This window comes from Pezoporus wallicus, unplaced genomic scaffold (assembly GCF_028554395.1).
Source record: "Pezoporus wallicus isolate ANWC-B61680 ecotype Strahan unplaced genomic scaffold, APGP_CSIRO_Pwel_v1 contig_8692, whole genome shotgun sequence".
Classification (NCBI taxonomy): Eukaryota; Metazoa; Chordata; class Aves; order Psittaciformes; family Psittacidae; genus Pezoporus; species Pezoporus wallicus.
Window position 1 is genome coordinate 380522 of NW_026642640.1, and position 17844 is coordinate 398365.

Sequence of the window (17844 nt, forward strand, 5' to 3'; positions counted from 1 at the left end):
CACAGATACTACTTTTCCCTGTGGCAAAGCTGCCAGAAAGGAACATACATCCGCGTCTCTGTTCTTTCTTAGTACAAACCCATCTAAGGTTTTATACTAGCTCTGTCTGTCATAACAGAGCTGCAACCATGACCGACTCCAGTCAAGTCTTTGTTGGAGGCAGTTGCTTTGTCAGAAGTGTTGGATGCAGTCAAGCCCAAAACTGTTCCACTTCAGAGTGCATTGATCAGAAGCTTCAGTCCCTGCTCTGTGGGTCTCGTATAATTTTTCACACTTAGGGTTAGACTGAGGGGCAGAAAGTGAGTGCTGACCTAGATGGGCTGGTAGAAACTGTGTTATTTCCATACAGTATTAAGGATTTTTTTTTTTTTCCTTCTTTCCCTCTCTCAGACATTTAGATTTAAACCTCCAATGTGCATTACTAAAAAGGATGTCGACTTTGCTGTGGAAGTATTTGACACGGCTTTACAGAGACACATGGAAAGAGCAGCTGCAAAACAGACTTGATTTGTTTCCTTACATGAGATGAACACAGATCCCCTGATAATTGCCACCCGGACTCATAACTAATCTACACTGCATAAGAAAATCATATTCTGAAGATTAATACTTGTTCAGTATTCTAAGAGCAGTCTGACAGATACAGTGTTTAATAAAGAATACACTCTAATCTGTTTTGTAATCATATGGCTCAGTCTACAGTGGTGGTGTGCATTAGCTGCACATCAATTCTGACATTAGCATAATGTCAGAAAAAAACCCTATTAGGATTAATTTGGTATCAGATGAAGAGGCAGACATACATTCATCTTTCATCTATGAATATCACCTAAAAATCAGTAATTTTCATAGAGTGACAAAGAAAAACAATAAAGTTGTTTGGAGGAAAAATGCTGCTTAGAGTATGGCATGTATGGATCCCTTGGGGACTGCAGTGGGATGGCTGCTGCTGCCCTGGCCACACTCCTTTGTACCACGGCGTTCACAGACCGTTCTAATGGATGTTTTCACAGAAGTACCACACGCTCCTGAATGGCTGAGCATGGTGCGCAGTGCTGCAGAGCTGGCTGGAACCTGACTGCTGCTGCCACTGTTCCTGCAACCAAAACCTCACCATTTACACCCAATACATACAAGCACTCGTAAGACACACAAAGTATTTAGTTTTATTTAAATAAGAATAGAAGTCAAAAAGTAATACTGCAGGGTTTAGTTTGTGAGATTTCACTTGCATAAGCATAGACAATCTCTGGCTGAGAAATACCCTGTTTAGAACACAACTGGAGATTTCACAGTTAAAACTATTTACCCTTATTACAACGATACACTGTAATTAGAGCATGAAAAAAACACAATGTTTGCACAAAGGTGTAGTTTCTAATTACAGTAATTATTTGTATCACATGCCTCTAACCCAGTTATCATCCTCTCTAAAACACGCCTTTTTTTTTCTCCTGCTGCTTTCAGGATTGCACGGCCCCTCCGTTAGTCATTTAGCAAAGATACAAATTCTGACTGCTGAAATAAGATGCCATGTTTCTTGCTTACTTAATCACCTTTTTCTTTTTTTAAATCATCAGTTCATTCCTTGCTTTGGTTTCAAAAAAAGAAAAAAAAAAAGACAAAAACCAACAAAAGGCATTGTGAACAGTCAGCAGGAACATTTACCATTTCACTTTCATTCAAAGTTTAAAAAGCCTTGACCCAATAAAGGCATCCTGTCAACATGTGGGGGAAGGAGACGGTTCTGCCACTCTGCGTGACAGATTTAAACTTTAGAAATTAGTTAATGCAAGATCAGTGCTTCAGCAAAACTTCACCATAGGAGCTTTCTAAACAACATACTACACGGAGTACCACTCTCATCATCTACATTAACAACAGCCTTGTAAAATCCACCACCATGGCAAAATGAGGTGCTTGTTATCCCCACCACATAGACATGCATTTAAACAGAGGTGCAATAACAACTCCCATGTTTTTCATTAGAAAAACAACAGAACAAATTCATTTATTCATGTCACTCATTTCTGCCTTCACTTCTCTCAGCAAGGTTCTACTAGCAATTTTTTTCCACCCAACACCCTGGCATGCAGGTACAAAACCGACAGGAATTGTCAAAGCTGATTAACCAACTTAGACACCTTACTCTTTCCCTTTCATCCGCTGTTTATTGTAATTAATTACTTTGAAAGTACTCCTCTCCTTGGGGAGGGCAGAAGAAAAGCCCCATGTTGGGGTGACATTTCATAGAATCACAGAACAGTTAGGGTTGGAAAGGACCTTAAGATCATCTAGTTCCAAACCCACTGCCATGGGCAGGGACACCTCACGCTAAACCATGCCCCACGCAAGGCTCTGTCCAACCCAGCCTTGAACACTGCCAGGGATGGAGCATTCACAACTTCCCTGGGCAACCCATTCCAGTGCCTCACCACCCTCACAGTAAAGAACTTCCTCCTTATACCCAATCTAAACTTCCCCTGTTTAAGTTTTAACCCATTACCCCTTGTCCTGTCACTACAGTCTCTAATGAAGAGTCCCTCCCCAGCATCCCTATAGGCCCCCTTCAGATACTGGAAGGCTGCTATGAGGTCTCCATGCAGCTTCAATTCTCCAGGCTGAACAGCCCCAATTTTCTCAGCCTGTCTTCATACAGGAGGTGCTCCAGTCCCCTGATCATCCTCGTGGCCTCCTCTGGACTTGTTCCAACAGTTCCATGTCCTTTTTATGTTGAGGACACCAGAACTGCACACACTGCTCCAGGTGAGGTCTCACAAGAGCAGAGTAGAGGGGCAGGATCACCTCCTTCGACCTGCTGGTCATGCTCCTTTTGATGCAGCCCAGGATACGGTTGGCTTTCTGGGCTGCAAGCGCACACTGAAGCTGGCTCGTGTTCATTTTCTCATCCACCAACACCCCCAAGTCCTTCACCACAGGGCTGCTCTGAATCTCTTCTCTGCCCAACCTGTAGCTGTGCCTGGGATTGCTCTGAACCAGGTGTAGGACCTTGCACTATATTTCATCTTTGACAGATGACCAAAGCAGCACAGGCCCTTCTGCCTGCTGCACTCACCCTGAGCTAAGCCCTCTAAAGAAAAGCAGCAACACGAGTGTTAAAACGATAAGCCCTCTCTGTGGGCACTTTATCTGGGCATGTTTCTACAGGAACACAAGGTCAATTTGAATTACCACTTCCCCAACCCCATTGTAAAAGCTGCTGAGATGACAAGTCAAATGCAGTCATTAAAGAAAGGCTGATGAACCCAAAACCAAGCACAGGTTTCTTCAAAAGATACTATTCTTTATGTTTCATCTTCCTTTTTTTTCCCCAAAATTAGGACTTGCCTTCTCTGTTCAACTCCAGACACAATCAGTGTCACCTCTCTGCTCCAGGACAGCACTCATGTATGATTCTGTAGACTGCCACTCCAAAAAAGTTCTATCTGGTTTTACGTTTCTCTTTTTTGTTTCTGGTGTTTACAGCTCCATTTACAGCTGCTGCTTGTGTGGCTTTTGCATGTCCTGTGGCTTTCAGGTGTTCAAACAGTTTATTTCGGGATGGAAATGCACAGTTGCAGGTGACACAGTGGATAGGAACTTCATTCTGCAATGAGCAAAAAGGAAAAAAAAACTTCGCATTTGGATGGAGGACATAATAAACATAATACACCTATTTGTTGCATGCAGCTTCTCCTGGACAATGAGATGCAAATACGCTGTTTCTATCAGACATTCCATAACTGATTAACAATTAAATACGTTTGGGGTTTTTTAGATCTCAAGTGTAACTTCTTGAAATTTCAAAGAGTACTACATAGAACCCAGAACAAGAAACAGAAACCTTGCAAATCATTTAAGCTAGAGAATACTTTTTGTGTTACCTTACTATATACACAACACTTGGGCTCTGATCTAGAGAATTTAGTGTGTCTTAGCTGTAGTTATTACAAGATTTTTCTCTTTCTGGGAAACATCAATATTGGGAAAGATACAGATAGTACTTCCCACCACCTGCCTGATGACAACAGTTCTGTTTTCAGGTGTTTAGTTTGTTTGGTTTGAACTGTCTTGGATAGAGAGCTTTAGCTTCTCTTAGAACTGAAATAGAGTCCACTCTTCTCTGAAAGGACAAAAGCAGCTTGTCTTCTACAAGGAGCAGAAATCTATGGGCTGGAGGTGATCAACCAACCAACTAACCCTGTTTGTAGTAATATGACGACCAAGTTTTAAATAGCATAAATAGTTTGACATACTGTTGTTGGGTGCTCTGAAGATGCCTTAGCAGACTTTTTTGCTTCCTTGGCTTTCTTCCCTTTAGGTTTAGTACTGCTGATAAGACAAAGAGAAAACAAGATCAGTGCACAGGAACATTCAATATTTAAGAGCTTCTGATGGTTTTCAATCATCAGAATCTCCCTGTTCTTCCTTCACACAACACAAAGCAAGCGCTTCAAGAAAAAAAAATAAATAAAGCTATTTAACTTATACAATCAGTTGTCATTCTCAAGATTCAGTTAGGTGATTAACTGGCTACTGGTAAGTGATGTAGCAGGGATGTGCAGCCAAATGCCATTTTCAAAGCAGGTCCTAGCACTCCTTGTTAAGTACCATATTTATTCAGCTCTGATTTAGTGGAGCAGCCCCCAGTTCACATTGGTGGGTAAATCTAGACTGGTTTGAAAGTACCAAAATAGATAGTGACACACTGACTGCAACACTGCAAGTCAGCACACCTTTTAGCTTCACTTCTTGCTTCATTCACTTGGCTGACATCTTCTGTAGCGCTTGCGTCCTCTGACACAGCACATCTTTGGCCATCATTCACCAGCTCCTCTGCTGAGCCACTGTCCTTGTCCACATCGTGCACCTCCTTTTGTTCAACTGTTTCTTCATCAGCGCTTTTATCAAGAGAGTCCTCGTAAGTCTGTCCAAACAAGACATGCAAATTAACTACTTTAAGCTAATTAGTGATTATGTTTATAGTATTATACTTATTTACCTCAAACATGGTTGGGTGGGGAGAACAGAAAGCCATGGACCCTCTTAATTTTACTGTGTGTTTTCAATGAGACTGTAACTGGTAAAACCTTAGTTCTCATGTTTTGAAAGATGAAGCCACCTATGATGAAGGGAAGAAACACCAATAAAACAGCCCCTAAAACTAGAGGAGAGGAGAATGAAGGTAGCTTTTAATTATACACAGGGGTCATTCTGTTTGGGCTGCTGCTTCACATTACAAGTTAGTGTCTTTGCTTATAACCTTGCAAAATGTTAATTAGTTAGACTAAAGTTTTCTGTGCCAGAAACCTGTGTTAGGACACTTAAGCCAAAATAACTGACCTGACTGAGGCTAGATAAACACACTCCATTTTCCCTCCCTAACATTAGAAACAGTGGCAGCCTTTCCCACATACCAGAGACAGAGTAAACTCAATACATGCTGTTTGGCAAAAGATCAACCCCTGAGCACGTCTAAAACAAAACAGCTCAGCTCCCAAGCACTACATTAATGTAACTACCACCTCTAGCATCTTTTGCAGAGTCTCAGCCACCTGGAATTTAAAAAAAAAAAAAAAAAAAAAAAAAAAAAGGTTAAACTACCCTCAGGAAAGGAAAACAAAACACATAGCAATTCCCAGGATTCCATAAAGCTTGGCAGAGGCTGGAAGTTATGTTTCCAGAAGAGTCTCAGCACAAGTTTACAGCTCATGCTATGCAAGACTGACACCTACTGTCTGCGCTTTGAACTGCAGAAGGTCTCATGACTAAACTGATGGCAGGCACACACAGCGCCTATATGCAACCTCTAAAGCGAGAACAGGACGCTGACTTCAAACTGAGGAGGCAAGAATTGAGCAGCAGCCTGATGACCTGGATGGAAACAAGAAGGTCAAGCCAATACTGACTTGGACTGTGCAATACCGGCCAAGAGAACAAGAAAAATGCAGCTGCTTGAGAATTTCAGGGAGTTTCTAAAGGATGAGGGATAATGATGGTGTGGGAGAGGGCACAGAAGGTGAACACATAATAGGAGGTTAGAGGGGTTAGGCTGGGGAAGACAGAAGACCATCTCAGGAAAGAATGGAAGAGGCAGGACCGAGTAGCTCAGAGGGGCAAGGCTAGGATCGAAGTAGTAAGGAGAGAAAAGGAGTAAGAGCAAGGTAAGAAGAGGTAAGGATCAAGCATGAGGAAAGCAGCAAGAGTTTGCTCACTATGGTACTCCTGCCACTCAAGCCTCAAATAGCTTGCAGTTCTCGAATTTCACTCTGCTGCTGTCAGGCACAGATCTGTCATGCAGACTCAGATCCTGGAGTACAACAGATTGGTGTTACTGATGTTTACAATTCAAGTGAAGGTGGAATGGATGTGTTCGTTCCAAAAACTACAGTGTCAGTAGGATGCCAACTAAATGTTATTCCTCCCTAATTAGAGATCAACAAAACATACATTATACCAGCTCTTCAAGTTATGTACAATTTCAAGTATTTCCCTGTTTTTCAAGACAAAAGTTAAATTAGGAGATAACAAAACTGGGCTGTGAAGTTTCCTGGATATCATCATATGACTACATACCACCACTGTTTTCTGTTTCTTCCTCTGCTTCTTTGAGAGTCTGTAAAAATAAGAATTTAAAATTACCTCTTTTCAAAAATAAGCTCCAAAACAAGTACAGTTTCTAAGAAGGTACCAAGTTACATTTTTGCTTATCCCCTGAACCATGGTATCAGGTGGACAGTAGCCACAAACAGAAAGTTACTCATGCCTGAAATTAAAACAGCAGATCTCCTAAACTACACATGGCATTTTGTAAAACATTTATTCTGCTCAGACTGAACTTGATGATCTTAAGGTCCTTTCCAACCCTAACTATTCTATTCTAACTTGAAGGTACTAGTTAGGTAGTTGGCATTATTCTTTGGCCATTCAAAAAATGAAGTTGGGCAACATACTTCATCAATTCCGATTTTAAGCACACTCAGTTTCTAAGCCAGCATTCAGCTGACATGAAGTACCAAAAAGAGTACCAAATCACTAAACACTGGGCCTGTGCAAGTTCCCCTCTGTGAAAAATAACAATCGGTACTTTCCCTTCATATCTAACTTTAAGCAGAGAAAATACTAGACTATTATTCTACAGTATTTCAATCCAGTCATACTAATGCAGGCATTTTACTGGAACTCTGATGCTAAGAAATGTTTTAAACTGCAGAATACTGTGAGTTCCAGCACACCTATAAATCATAAGAAGCTCCCTCTGAGAGCCTCCAAGACTTACTAAATCATTAGTCATTATAAAATTAAAACCAATTTAAAGTACTTCTGCTTGGGCATGTCTTCTGTTTCTTCCTCTTTGGTATGTATTTCACATGCATCATCCAAAGACACAGGAAATTTCCCTTCTTCTTCTTCCAGTTGCTGTCGTAACAGTGCCACCATCTCTCGATGCTTCTTTGACTTTTCATGATTCTTCATGCTGTGAGGAGTAGCAGATTGTTACTGCAGATGGCTCTGAGCAAACACTGTTATATTTACATATAAATGAATAACAGGCCTATTATCCATCACTACTAAGCATGGAAAACTCTGCCCTGACAATGTCTCTGCTGGAAAGACAACACTGACCCTTATGTGAAGTTAATGCATTGTTAAAACCCAACACTCCCGCCCCCAAATCCCCAACCACAAGCACTTACGCTTTCTCGGTTTTTAACAACTTGTCACAAGCAGGGCAGTACAGACCATCAACAAATTCAGCTTCTTCAATTTCGTCATTCAGTTTCTCTGAGATCAGTGGGGATCAGAGAGACAAAGTCAGATGAGCAATTTTTGAGTAAGCTGCTCTTAAAGCTCCAGAAAAGTCACCACAATGACCCTCAACTTTTTCTGTATTACTGACATGCAGACAGCTGAAGACCATCTTACCAAACCATATATTAGCACAAATTAACAGCTGTAGCTTGATGCCTTCTCATGGAAGGCACCAGAGCATCAGACACTAGCCTGGCACATCTCAGCTGCAGGCAGGGAGCTGCACTACAGTCAGAACTGTGAATCTGCAGCTGTAAGTGCAGTAAGCCAACACTCTGCCTGCAGTAACTCAATATAGATCACCCACTCATACCCCATACCTTCAATGCCTTTTATCTCCTGTTCTTCTAATTCCTCCTCATCACTTGATCCGTCTCCAAATTCCTTTTCATATTGTGCCTCCATCTCTTGCAACTCCTTCTCCAGATCTGACATAGTTATCCAGCTTTGCTCTTTGTATTGCTCAGCCAGCCTTTAGGTAGAATAATATATTAACTTCTGCATTGTGCTTATGAGGTGGTAATTACAGAAACAGTATTATTTAAAATATAACTTCTCTGGCATTTTAGGAGGAAAGTCCTCAATATAATATGGTGGAGCAAACAATTGTCTGTAGGGCCTGGAAATCTGAGCAGTTAATTTGTGATGCCAATGGGCACATCTACAAAACAAGTAAAAAGGTATTGATGTAGGTTGGTCTTGCCCTAATTTCAGGCAGGAAATGTTATGCAGTATGGCAGTATCAGGCTGACAGCAGGGAAGTCAGGTCAATCCTCAGAGCAGTACAGCTGCTTTTACCTGATGCAACGTACAAGTAGTACAGGCCCACAAAAGCCACAAGCACATTACTCCTTGGCTCTGCTCTGCAAGAACGTGTCAGCACAGTTTTCCAAATATACATGTGGCCCAAGCTGTCAAACAGTACACCTCAGTACAGCTGAATTTTACTCCAGCTGCCTCCTGGACTCCAAATTATCAAGCTATTTGTCAGCAAGTGTATCACTCAGCTTCATTCTTCCTTGGGGACAGCAGGGAGAAATAATTTTATATATATATATATAATTATTTTTTTAATCAATATGCAATTATTTTTAAAGTGCACTCATTAAGAATTTAAGCTTCTTCCATCTGCACACAAAAAGCTCTTCTAGTTGGAAGAATAAACTGTGCTTACATTTGAGAGATCACTTCTTCCTGTTACATAACTTTGGGAAAAATAAAAGCATCAAAAAAAAATGCATTTAGTTCTATGAAAGGGTTCTCTCTAAGGAGTTAAAAGAAAAATTAAAACTAAGTGATATTTTCCTACTTTCTTTTTAGCAGGTACTTTCTTCATTAAAGCAGATGAAGCTGACTAAGTCCAGGATGTCACAGTCCTGTTCTTCCTCCCTTATTCCAAAACATACATCCTTTTTTCTTTAAGGGAATAATGGTAACTATTAAATCTTACTTCCCCAGGTAAGTAAAAGCACACAGATTCTGTGCTACTACAGGCAATTACCTGATTATCATTCCCTGGTATGTTAGATTTCTTTATGTCAGTACAATGCAGAGACACTCCAGTTTTAAAAAGCTCAGACTTGAGACCAAAACCAACATATAACATTTTCAAGGATGCTCAAAAGAGCAAGTGGAGCTAGCATTAGAATCTAACTCTGTATGGTATAATCATGGATAGTTTCTCCAAGTTTAAAAGAAAAGATTTGTTTCACATTTACATACTTGGCTTGTTTGAGCTTCTGCTGCCTCCGAAATTCCTCTGATTTTCTAGTTTTTTCTGCATTTTGTTCTTCCACAAGTTTTCTATGAGCTTGTACTCTTTTATCCCTTTTACGAATAAAGGCTACTAGCTGACGGATCAGTTCATTCCTCTCTTTCCTGGCTTTATCTCTCTTTTTCTTGTTCTCTTTTTCCATAGCTCGTTTCTCCCAGCGGTTTGAGGCTTGTCGTGTGTCATATTCTTCTTTCCAAGCAAAGCTCTTCTGAGTACAGAAATTCTGCCAATATGCATAGAAAGGGTGGACTACCTGTAAGAAACAAACAAAAAAAGTCATTTGTGTGGAGGGGGGAGAGGGGAAGAGAGGGCACGACAAAAATCGTATCAAACAATTCAGGACTTTGGTAGCAGCTTGTGTCTTCTATACAGGCCACAGTTTTCCCTCAGAGTATACAAATATCACATGAAAGTTTAGAGAAAACTCTATTAGCATCCTTAAAATTTCAAACCATGCCAAATCAACAGCCTTGTCTAAACTATTCCAAACTACAACTTCTAAAGAATATCTCCTTGCAGGATTGGATCGTGCTGACATTAATACCCAGTTATTTAGCTGTGCTTCTCCTCTCAAACTGAAAAGCACAACCATTATCAGACTTGATGTCCACAAGCAGGCATATGCACGTATTGCATAAGAACCCTAAGAATAATTTATATTAAATTATATATAATTTAATATAAATTATCAAAGGTCAGCCATACATTTCCAACAGCAGCCAATGATCAGCACAATAAAACAAATACATGTACATAATGCTACTTCTTCCCTGTAGATTCTCTCTGTTTCCAGAGCAAGACAGAAACTGATAGCCCACGATGTCTTTTTCTTTCCTGAATTTAATATTTCTTTTATTAATCCATGCAAGCTGTTGGCGCACACAACAGCATGGAGCCATGACTTGCACAGTTTAACAAGGGGCTATGCCAAGATGCACATACTCTTGTTTTGTTAGCAAATTATATGACCACAGGTTAAAGTGATCCCCTCTAGCTCTCACATTAAAAGAAATGTGATTAAGAGAATCTCACATTAAAAGAAATTATTTTCTTCCCTTATTTTCCTTCCTTTTGCTATTCGTAAATTAAATTACAGATTAATAAAATGGCATAATAATTATGTTATGGTTTGTTCTCTGTTCCTCTGCAAATAATTACTAACCTTCTGCATTTTGTACATTCAGGAAAAAAGATATGCCTAAACTCTCTTCTTATATTACTTACCCTATTAAGCTGCCTTTTTACTACTTACTTCTATATGCACTACTGTTCATATTTGGAATATCTCACAGAAGTATCCAACCTAATAGTTTAGTATCTCTTCTTCTAATATCTCCTATTCTCCTCCTGCCATTGGTATTAGAATGGACTATCAACATCTCATTTAATTTCTAATGGTCTACCTACATGGAAACGTTCATGGCAGTTATTAACCAATAACTATTTATATTTAATCCAATAACCTAAGAGAGACTCCCCATCTCAGATTTCTGCTTCAGAAGGGGGTACCTTCTGTGCAAAAGGACACACAGCCATCAACTGATGACAGGGACCATTCTCCCCTCCACCAGCTGTTGAGCTAACGACTTTCCTCCTCCTCAGCAGCTACCTGAAAAACAAGCATGTTTCTCCAGAAGCTGTACAGCAGCTCTTGCTGAACTGTCCAGCAGATTTTGTTTTGTCTGCTACTACTGATTACTTTTGTTTCTGCATCTAACTGAACTACAAGTCTCTTCCCATGAATTCTTGCGATATCACAGACTAACGAATATCTCCCCTGGCCACTTGGCATTCATCAAGCCGCCTCTCAAGCTTCTTGTGAATTATCTCAGTAGACCGAGACAGAGAGCATTCACATCGCAGGTTCTGAAGCCTCCACAGTTTTTGTGGCTTCTTTCTAAAACTCTTTTTCCTCTTCCCATGATACTCCCATTGAGTAGTGAAGCGAACACTGCAATGCTCAAATCCTCTGACAGTGTAATGTCTTTATGTGAATACACTTTAATAGGGATAATGACCTTCACATTTAACTGTGCTATTTCACATAAAATACACTACAAATCTTTTTTTTTTTTTTCCTTTCTTGGTAAAACAACAAACCCAAAAAAAAACTCAAATTACACATAACAGCTGATTCTAGGACAAGATTAACAACACAGGTGTCAAAGCATAAAAGCTCATTTGGGCCTATAATCGTATCTATACAATGGCCTAAAAGCAAGCAGTTTCAAGAGAACTCAATTAAAAACAGATTTTAGCAGTTTCAAAGAGACAAATATTCTCTCTGGGAAAGACTACCATTTATTAAGTCATCTTGTAATTTTATTTGACATTCAAACACCCATTCTGACGCTGCTTAGATTGATTTACAACTTTGTTTCTAACTACAGCCATGTTTTATACCACTTAAGTGACTTATTTTTAAGGTATGCATCAATTTAAATTTCATACATATTCGTCATTCTACTAAATGTGACAAGTGTTAAGTAGCAGCCATGAACAGTAACTGAGTACATTGATAAGTGCAGTTACTAACTGGGGAAAGGGCCACTATTTTACTATTTAATTTCAACACAGGAATACTGGTAAACCTAAACAAAAAAAAGGAAGTCTGGCAGAATGCAACGAATAGCTGGCAAACCAGATGACAAGAATTCAAGTGTCCCAGATACATTTTCTTTTCTTGCTTCCCAGAGGAAAGCACGCAGTGTTTTGGAAAGTAAATCTTACTACAGAATTAACTGTAGATGACACAGAGCATGATTGTGGGAGCTCACACTGCAGGTCAGCCATCACATCTGGCATTTGGTAAAGGCAGTGTTATGCAGTAAGTGCTATGCAGTTTTCCTAAATGAGGCAGGACACTATGTATTATTAAAACAACAAAAATTGTCTCAATATCCCTTTCTGTAACGTAACTTGCATTGAAACACTGGAAAACTATTCTCATCAGGAAGCAAAGAAAACATTTGTTCATTTGTTTTATAAGCCTTGCACTACACATAAGTTTCACTGGCGTAGTTGTTAGCCCTGGGAAGTGTTTGTCTTCACAACTTACCCAAAAATGCTGGTTAATAATATAGTCCAGCAGGAAATACCTATTTTAGCTCATCTAATTATTATGAATCAGAACACAAGCACTTCCTTTATAGTACTGATCTACAGTACTAGGAAAGACAGCAGATACATGGTTTTGTATTCACCTCAGAGACCAGCAGAAGCCTTTCCTCTGATTGCAGTGTAAGACAAAGTCATGACTTAACTGTGCTACTTTCAGTTAAGATTTACACTTGCTCTTACCGTATCATAGTCACTTTGGGAATTGCCAAACATAGGGAACTCTTCAATATCTTCCCGGGTAATATATTCCACCTCTTCTTTTGCAATCTTTTTAAAAACTTCTCGATAGACTGTAAAGAATCCCTGAAATTAAAAATAAAAACACCACAACTCACTTTGCATAGCCCAGTAATAGGTGTACAAATGCTTGGCCACATTAGTGTATTTTAAAGCAATACTACTATTGTGCAACAGCCTCTCAAAATCAGGGTAAAGACCTTCTAAGAACTTGCTCTAGATAACATGACCTTTCTATTAACAAAGTTCCCATTCTCTCACATTCTTTTTATTTCCATCTCCTTTGTGTAGTCTCTCATACATCAAAAACCTGTATTAAAATCTAACACCTCCCTCTTCCCCACAGAAAAAAAATGTTTCAGCATTCTGGAGATGTTGATCAGTTCTTGATTACCCAGGATCAAGCTCTGAGGAAGTTCCAAATATAAAATTCACTATTAAGTATCCTATCTTCATTTAAATTAAGATGTTACTAACTCACTTCTAACACAGTAACACAAAGACAGGTAAGGATTTTCACTGGCAGAGGTCTTTCTAATCACCTGAAGCTTTTTAAGTTATGATGAGTATCCCAAAATCCAACAGGCAATTCAATTATAGGGAGCACACCTTCCCCATGGACTGTTGTCATACTGCTTTTTTTGGTGGTTTTTTTGTCCGTTTTTTTATTTGTTTGGGTTTTTTTGTTGTTTTTTTTTTGTGGTGTTTTGGTTTTTTTTTGTTGTGTGTCTGTCCATCCCCCCCCCCCGGTTTGCAGTATTCTAGCTTGTTGAAGACATTACTGAATAAACAGATGGTACTAAGAAGCATTTACAATGCTTCCCTATATGACATAAATAATACACACACAGCGTAGTTGTATGGTATATCTTGCAAAGACTGTAAACATTATTACTACCTGGGCTCAACAATTCCACACATCGCTCTTCAATGTGAAGCAAATGCCAACACTTTTCATTAAATTCAAATTGATTCATTAAAAATTTATTAAGTCATTACCTTCTCATCATCTCCATATCCAGAGTAACAGCTAACAGTGAAGTAGCGCAGCAGATCTAAACTATCGTCTTGATAGTCTCCATCAACTCCTCCTCTCAACAAAGCCTCCCTATGATTATCATACCTGGCAAAAAGATTCACAGTGACAAGGATGTAAAGACACAGAACATTCCCTAGTGCTGGCAAACTTCAGCAGGACATGCATCACCCCAATTTACAGCTTAGCCCAGTGTTCTTAATTTGTGTGTCATATCCAAAGTCTTCAGAGAGAAAAAAAGCTAGGCTAAGTAAATATTCTCTCCCTTTAGCTTACTATCACTTTATCTGCACTATCAATAGCAGCAATTTCTTAACGAGTAGCTAGCAAACACATATGAGCAAGATGCTTCAATCAGCTTTCAGAAATGGGAAGGACATTATTTAAATCATCCCATACTTACACACACTAAAACCCAAAACCCTGGATCATACATTAGCATACAAAAATTGCATATAAAAATTGCAAAACAGTCCTTCCAGGGAAGACAAACTTAGTACAGGCATTTTTGGTAGATAATCTAGTAGATGCTTTAGCCCATTTGAAAAACAAGATACACAGAACATAAAAAGCAGTGATTTCTTAAGAAGACGTGTGTGAGTTTCAAATCAGGACTGTTACAGAAACACGACACCATGCTGTCATTAAGGTTTACCATCTGCAGCTATCAACAGCACCCTAAACACCTGCATGTACTTAGCGTGGTGCTGGTTCTTTCCCCCTAAATCTGGCAGGACTGTGACCAGAGGGGCACCTATGCCAACAAGCAGGCTGCCTCCTGCTCTGCGGAAGAGAAGCAGAGGCCAACAGTGGCTGTGTCCCCCACAGCCCTCCACAGCGCCCAGCCCAACACTACCATGCAGAACACTTAGCCCAGGGTGTGCGTGAGGCTGTGCTGTGCCTCGCCAACAAGGGGTGTGTATGGGGGGAACTGTGCCTCCCCATCGAGGTGTGCATGGGGGGGCTGTTCCTCCCCATCGAGGTGTGCACGGGGGGGCTGTTCCTCCCCAACGAGGTGTGCACGGGGGGGGGGGGGCTGTGCCTCCCCATCGAGGTGTGCATGGGTGCATGGGGGGCTGTGCCTCCCCAACGAGGTGTGCTGTCCTCCCCATCGAGGTGTGCATGGAGGGCTGTGCCTCCCCAGCGAGGTGTGCACGGGGGGGGGGCTGGCTGTGCCTCCCCATCGAGGTGTGCATGGTGGGGGGGCTGTGCCTCCCCATCGAGTTGTGCATGGGGGGCTGTGCCTCCCCATCGAGGCGTGCATGGGGGGGTGTGCCTCCCCATCGAGGTGTGCATGGGGGGGGGCTGTACCTCCCATCAAGTTGTGAATGGGGGGCTGTGCCTCCCCATCGAGGCGTGCATGGGGGGGGAGGCTGTGCCTCCCATCGAAGTGTGCATGGGGGGCTGTGCCTCCCCATCAAGGTGTGCATGGGGGGGGGGGGGGCTGTGCCTCCCCATCGAGGTGTGCATGGGGGGGGGGGGGGCTGTGCCTCCCCATCGAGTTGTGCATGGGGGGCTGTGCCTCCCCATCGAGGCGTTCATGGGGGGCTGTGCCTCCCAACGAGGCGTGCATGGGGGGCTGTGCCTCCCCATCGAGGCGTGCATGGGGGGCTGTGCCTCCCCATCGAGGCGTGCATGGGGGGCTGTGCCTCCCCATCGAGGCGTGCATGGGGGGCTGTGCCTCCCCATCGAGGTGTGCACGGGGGGAGCTGTGCCTCCCCGAGGGGCTGCTTGGCTCTCAACCCAAAGCACTGCTCCTGCCCCAGAGACACGTGCTGGCACTCCATGCGGCCCAGCGAGAACCAAAGTCCCGTCCCAGGCAGAATGAAAGCGGCTCCTTGCAGCCGAAGCACTGCTCACCAGGCTCTTTCCTGGGGGTCGCTGAGGACGTCGTACGCTGCCTGGATTAACTTGAACTGCTCTGCCGCTTCCTCCGCGTTCTCGAGGTTTTTATCTATGAAACAATTAAGGGACACTGTGAACTCAAGGCCCGGCAGCAGCGTACCGACAGCTAATACCCACAGGCCGCCCGGCCCGTCTCCCGCAGGCCCCGCCACACGACGGGCACAAACGACGGCAGCCACCCGCGAGGAGAAGGGGCCTCTCCCCCCGCAGACGGCGGCAAGAGAGACCGGGGCAGGTCGGGCCCTCCCCTGGGGCCTGCGTGCGAGCATCGCGGCCGTACCCGGGTGCCAGCGCAGCGCCAGCCGGCGGTACGCCCGCTTCAGATCCTCCTCTGCGGCGTCGCGCTTCACTCCCAGCACCTCGTAGTGACACTTCATGGCGGCGGCTCCGCGCGCAGGGAAGGGCCGGCCGGCGCGGACGGGACAGCGGGTAGAGGCGGGGCCGGCGGCGCTCGCATCACAGCACCCACCCACCAGGAGGAGCGAGCGGGTCGGGTTGCCGGGGCGGGGGGGCCCGGGTAACAGAAGAGGCGGGGCAGGTGTCGGCTGGGCTCGGAAGGTCACGGGCCCGCGGTGCTGCCCCGGGCTGGCGGCGGGGGCTGCCCGCTCCTCTGGGCTGCGGCCTCACGTCACCCGCGGTCACACCACCGAGTGCCCGGTGCTAGCATTTCAGTGACTCACAGAACCAGACAGGTTGGAAAAGACCTTTAAGATCGTTAAGTCCAACCATTTGTTACCCCAGGACTGCCCGAGTCCACCACTAAACCATGGCGCTGAGGGGCTCATCTATAGGGGAACAATTTAACCACGGATGCCGATTACACTAGTGCTCTGAGCAGCCTGTTCTAATGCCTGATCACCTGCTCTGTGAATAAATGTTCCCTAATATCCAATCTGAATCTCCCCTGGTGCAGCTTGAGGCCATTACCTCTTGTCCTATTGCTTGTTACTGGGGAGACCGACCACACCTCACCACAACCTCCTTTAGGCAGCTGTAGAGAGCGATAAGAACGATAAGATCCTCCCTGAGCCTTCTCCAGACTAAATCTCCTAGTTGCCTCAGCTGTTCCCCATCACACGTGTGCTTCAGACCCTTCACCAGCTCCATTGCCCTTCCCTGGCCCCACTCCAGCACCTCAATGTCTCTCTTGTAGTGAGGGGCCCAGAACTGAACACAGGATTCGAGGTGCAGCCTCACCAGTGCCCAGTGCAGGGGGATGATCACTGCCCTGGCCCTGCTGCCACACTATTGCTGGTACAGGCCAGGATGCCGTTGGCCACCTGCGCACAAGCTGCTCATGTTCAGCTCCATCAACCAGTGCTCGAGAGTTTAGAGGTACAGCCAAGGCAGATCCGTGTCTTGGGTTGTCAGTGTTTGCCGGCGGTTTTTGACCCCTGTGATTTTCAGTTTTCGGGTTTGGCCTAAGCCACGTGTTTTTTTTTTTTTCCCAGAGAAGGGCCACAAAGGTGAGCAAAGGACTGGGCAGCCTGTGGTGTAAGGGAAGGCTGAGAGAGCTGGTCTTGTTCAAGCATTGGGAAAATAAGGCTGAGGGGAGTCCTTATGACCATGTTTCAGTATTTAAAAGTTGGCCTCAAAGAAGATGAAGACTCTTTTTATGAGGAGTCATATGGAAAAGATAAGGTAATGGCTACAAATTACTTCCAGGGAGATTCCAATTAGACACAAGAGGAAAATTTTTCACAATGAGAACAATCAACCATTGGAATAATCTCCCCAGGGAAGTAGTGGACTACCCAGCATTGAACACTGAGAAAAGTGGGAAGGGGGGGCCCAAAATCACAAAACGAAATATATAAACCTTTAGAATCAGTTTTAAGTAATGTTAAGTTTGATGGCTTTGTAACAGTAGCAATGGAAAATTACTGAGTTGCACGATTCACAGAAAAAAAAGAGTACAGCTAGAGAACGTACTGAGAATTCTTGTGTAAGATAAACCATT

At 43.1% G+C, this 17844-nt stretch overlaps 2 protein-coding genes across 6 annotated transcripts in view; one reads left to right on the plus strand and one right to left on the minus strand.

Annotated features, from left to right (window-relative positions):
* AGXT2 (alanine--glyoxylate aminotransferase 2) overlaps positions 1–9249 on the plus strand; it is a 23063-nt gene extending 13814 nt beyond the window's left edge. The window contains exon 14 of one of the 3 annotated variants that reach the window (XM_057431138.1): positions 9133–9249. In XM_057431138.1, the coding sequence (XP_057287121.1) occupies positions 9133–9234 (102 nt within the window). In that variant the 3' untranslated portion in view covers positions 9235–9249. Of the gene's footprint in view, positions 1–390; positions 671–4321; positions 4343–9132 lie in introns of those variants that run through there. The other 2 variants (XM_057431139.1, XM_057431137.1) reach the window with 2 other exon arrangements.
* On the minus strand, positions 3117–16330 carry DNAJC21 (DnaJ heat shock protein family (Hsp40) member C21). Of its 3 annotated transcripts, none has more exons than XM_057431135.1 (12): positions 16165–16330; positions 15840–15933; positions 13943–14066; positions 12887–13009; positions 9535–9839; positions 8133–8284; positions 7698–7785; positions 7322–7477; positions 6577–6616; positions 4737–4927; positions 4257–4329; positions 3117–3607 (listed from the first exon to the last, which is right to left on the minus strand). In XM_057431135.1, the coding sequence occupies exons 1-12, from the start codon at positions 16259–16261 to the stop codon at positions 3443–3445; spliced, it is 1608 nt and encodes a 535-aa protein (XP_057287118.1). In that variant the 5' UTR covers positions 16262–16330; the 3' UTR covers positions 3117–3442. The 3 variants fall into 3 exon arrangements, with proteins under 3 accessions (XP_057287118.1, XP_057287117.1, XP_057287119.1); XM_057431134.1 differs by having other exon boundaries at positions 4257–4332; XM_057431136.1 differs by having other exon boundaries at positions 3117–3600; positions 4253–4332.
* Positions 16331–17844: the final 1514 nt, after the last annotated feature.

What these genes read in the sequence shown, in the direction of transcription:
- DNAJC21 (XM_057431134.1), bottom strand. Translation starts at nt 16,261, where the DNA reads ATGAAGTGTCACTACGAGGTGCTGGGAGTGAAGCGCGACGCCGCAGAG. An exon ending in GACCCCCAGGAAAGAGCCTG is followed by an intron (nt 14,067 to 15,839) that starts GTGAGCAGTGCT and finishes TCTTTTTGCCAG; the next exon opens with GTATGATAATCATAGGGAGG. An exon ending in GCAAGAAGTGAAGCTAAAAG is followed by an intron (nt 4,333 to 4,736) that starts GTGTGCTGACTT and finishes TTGTCTTATCAG; the next exon opens with CAGTACTAAACCTAAAGGGA.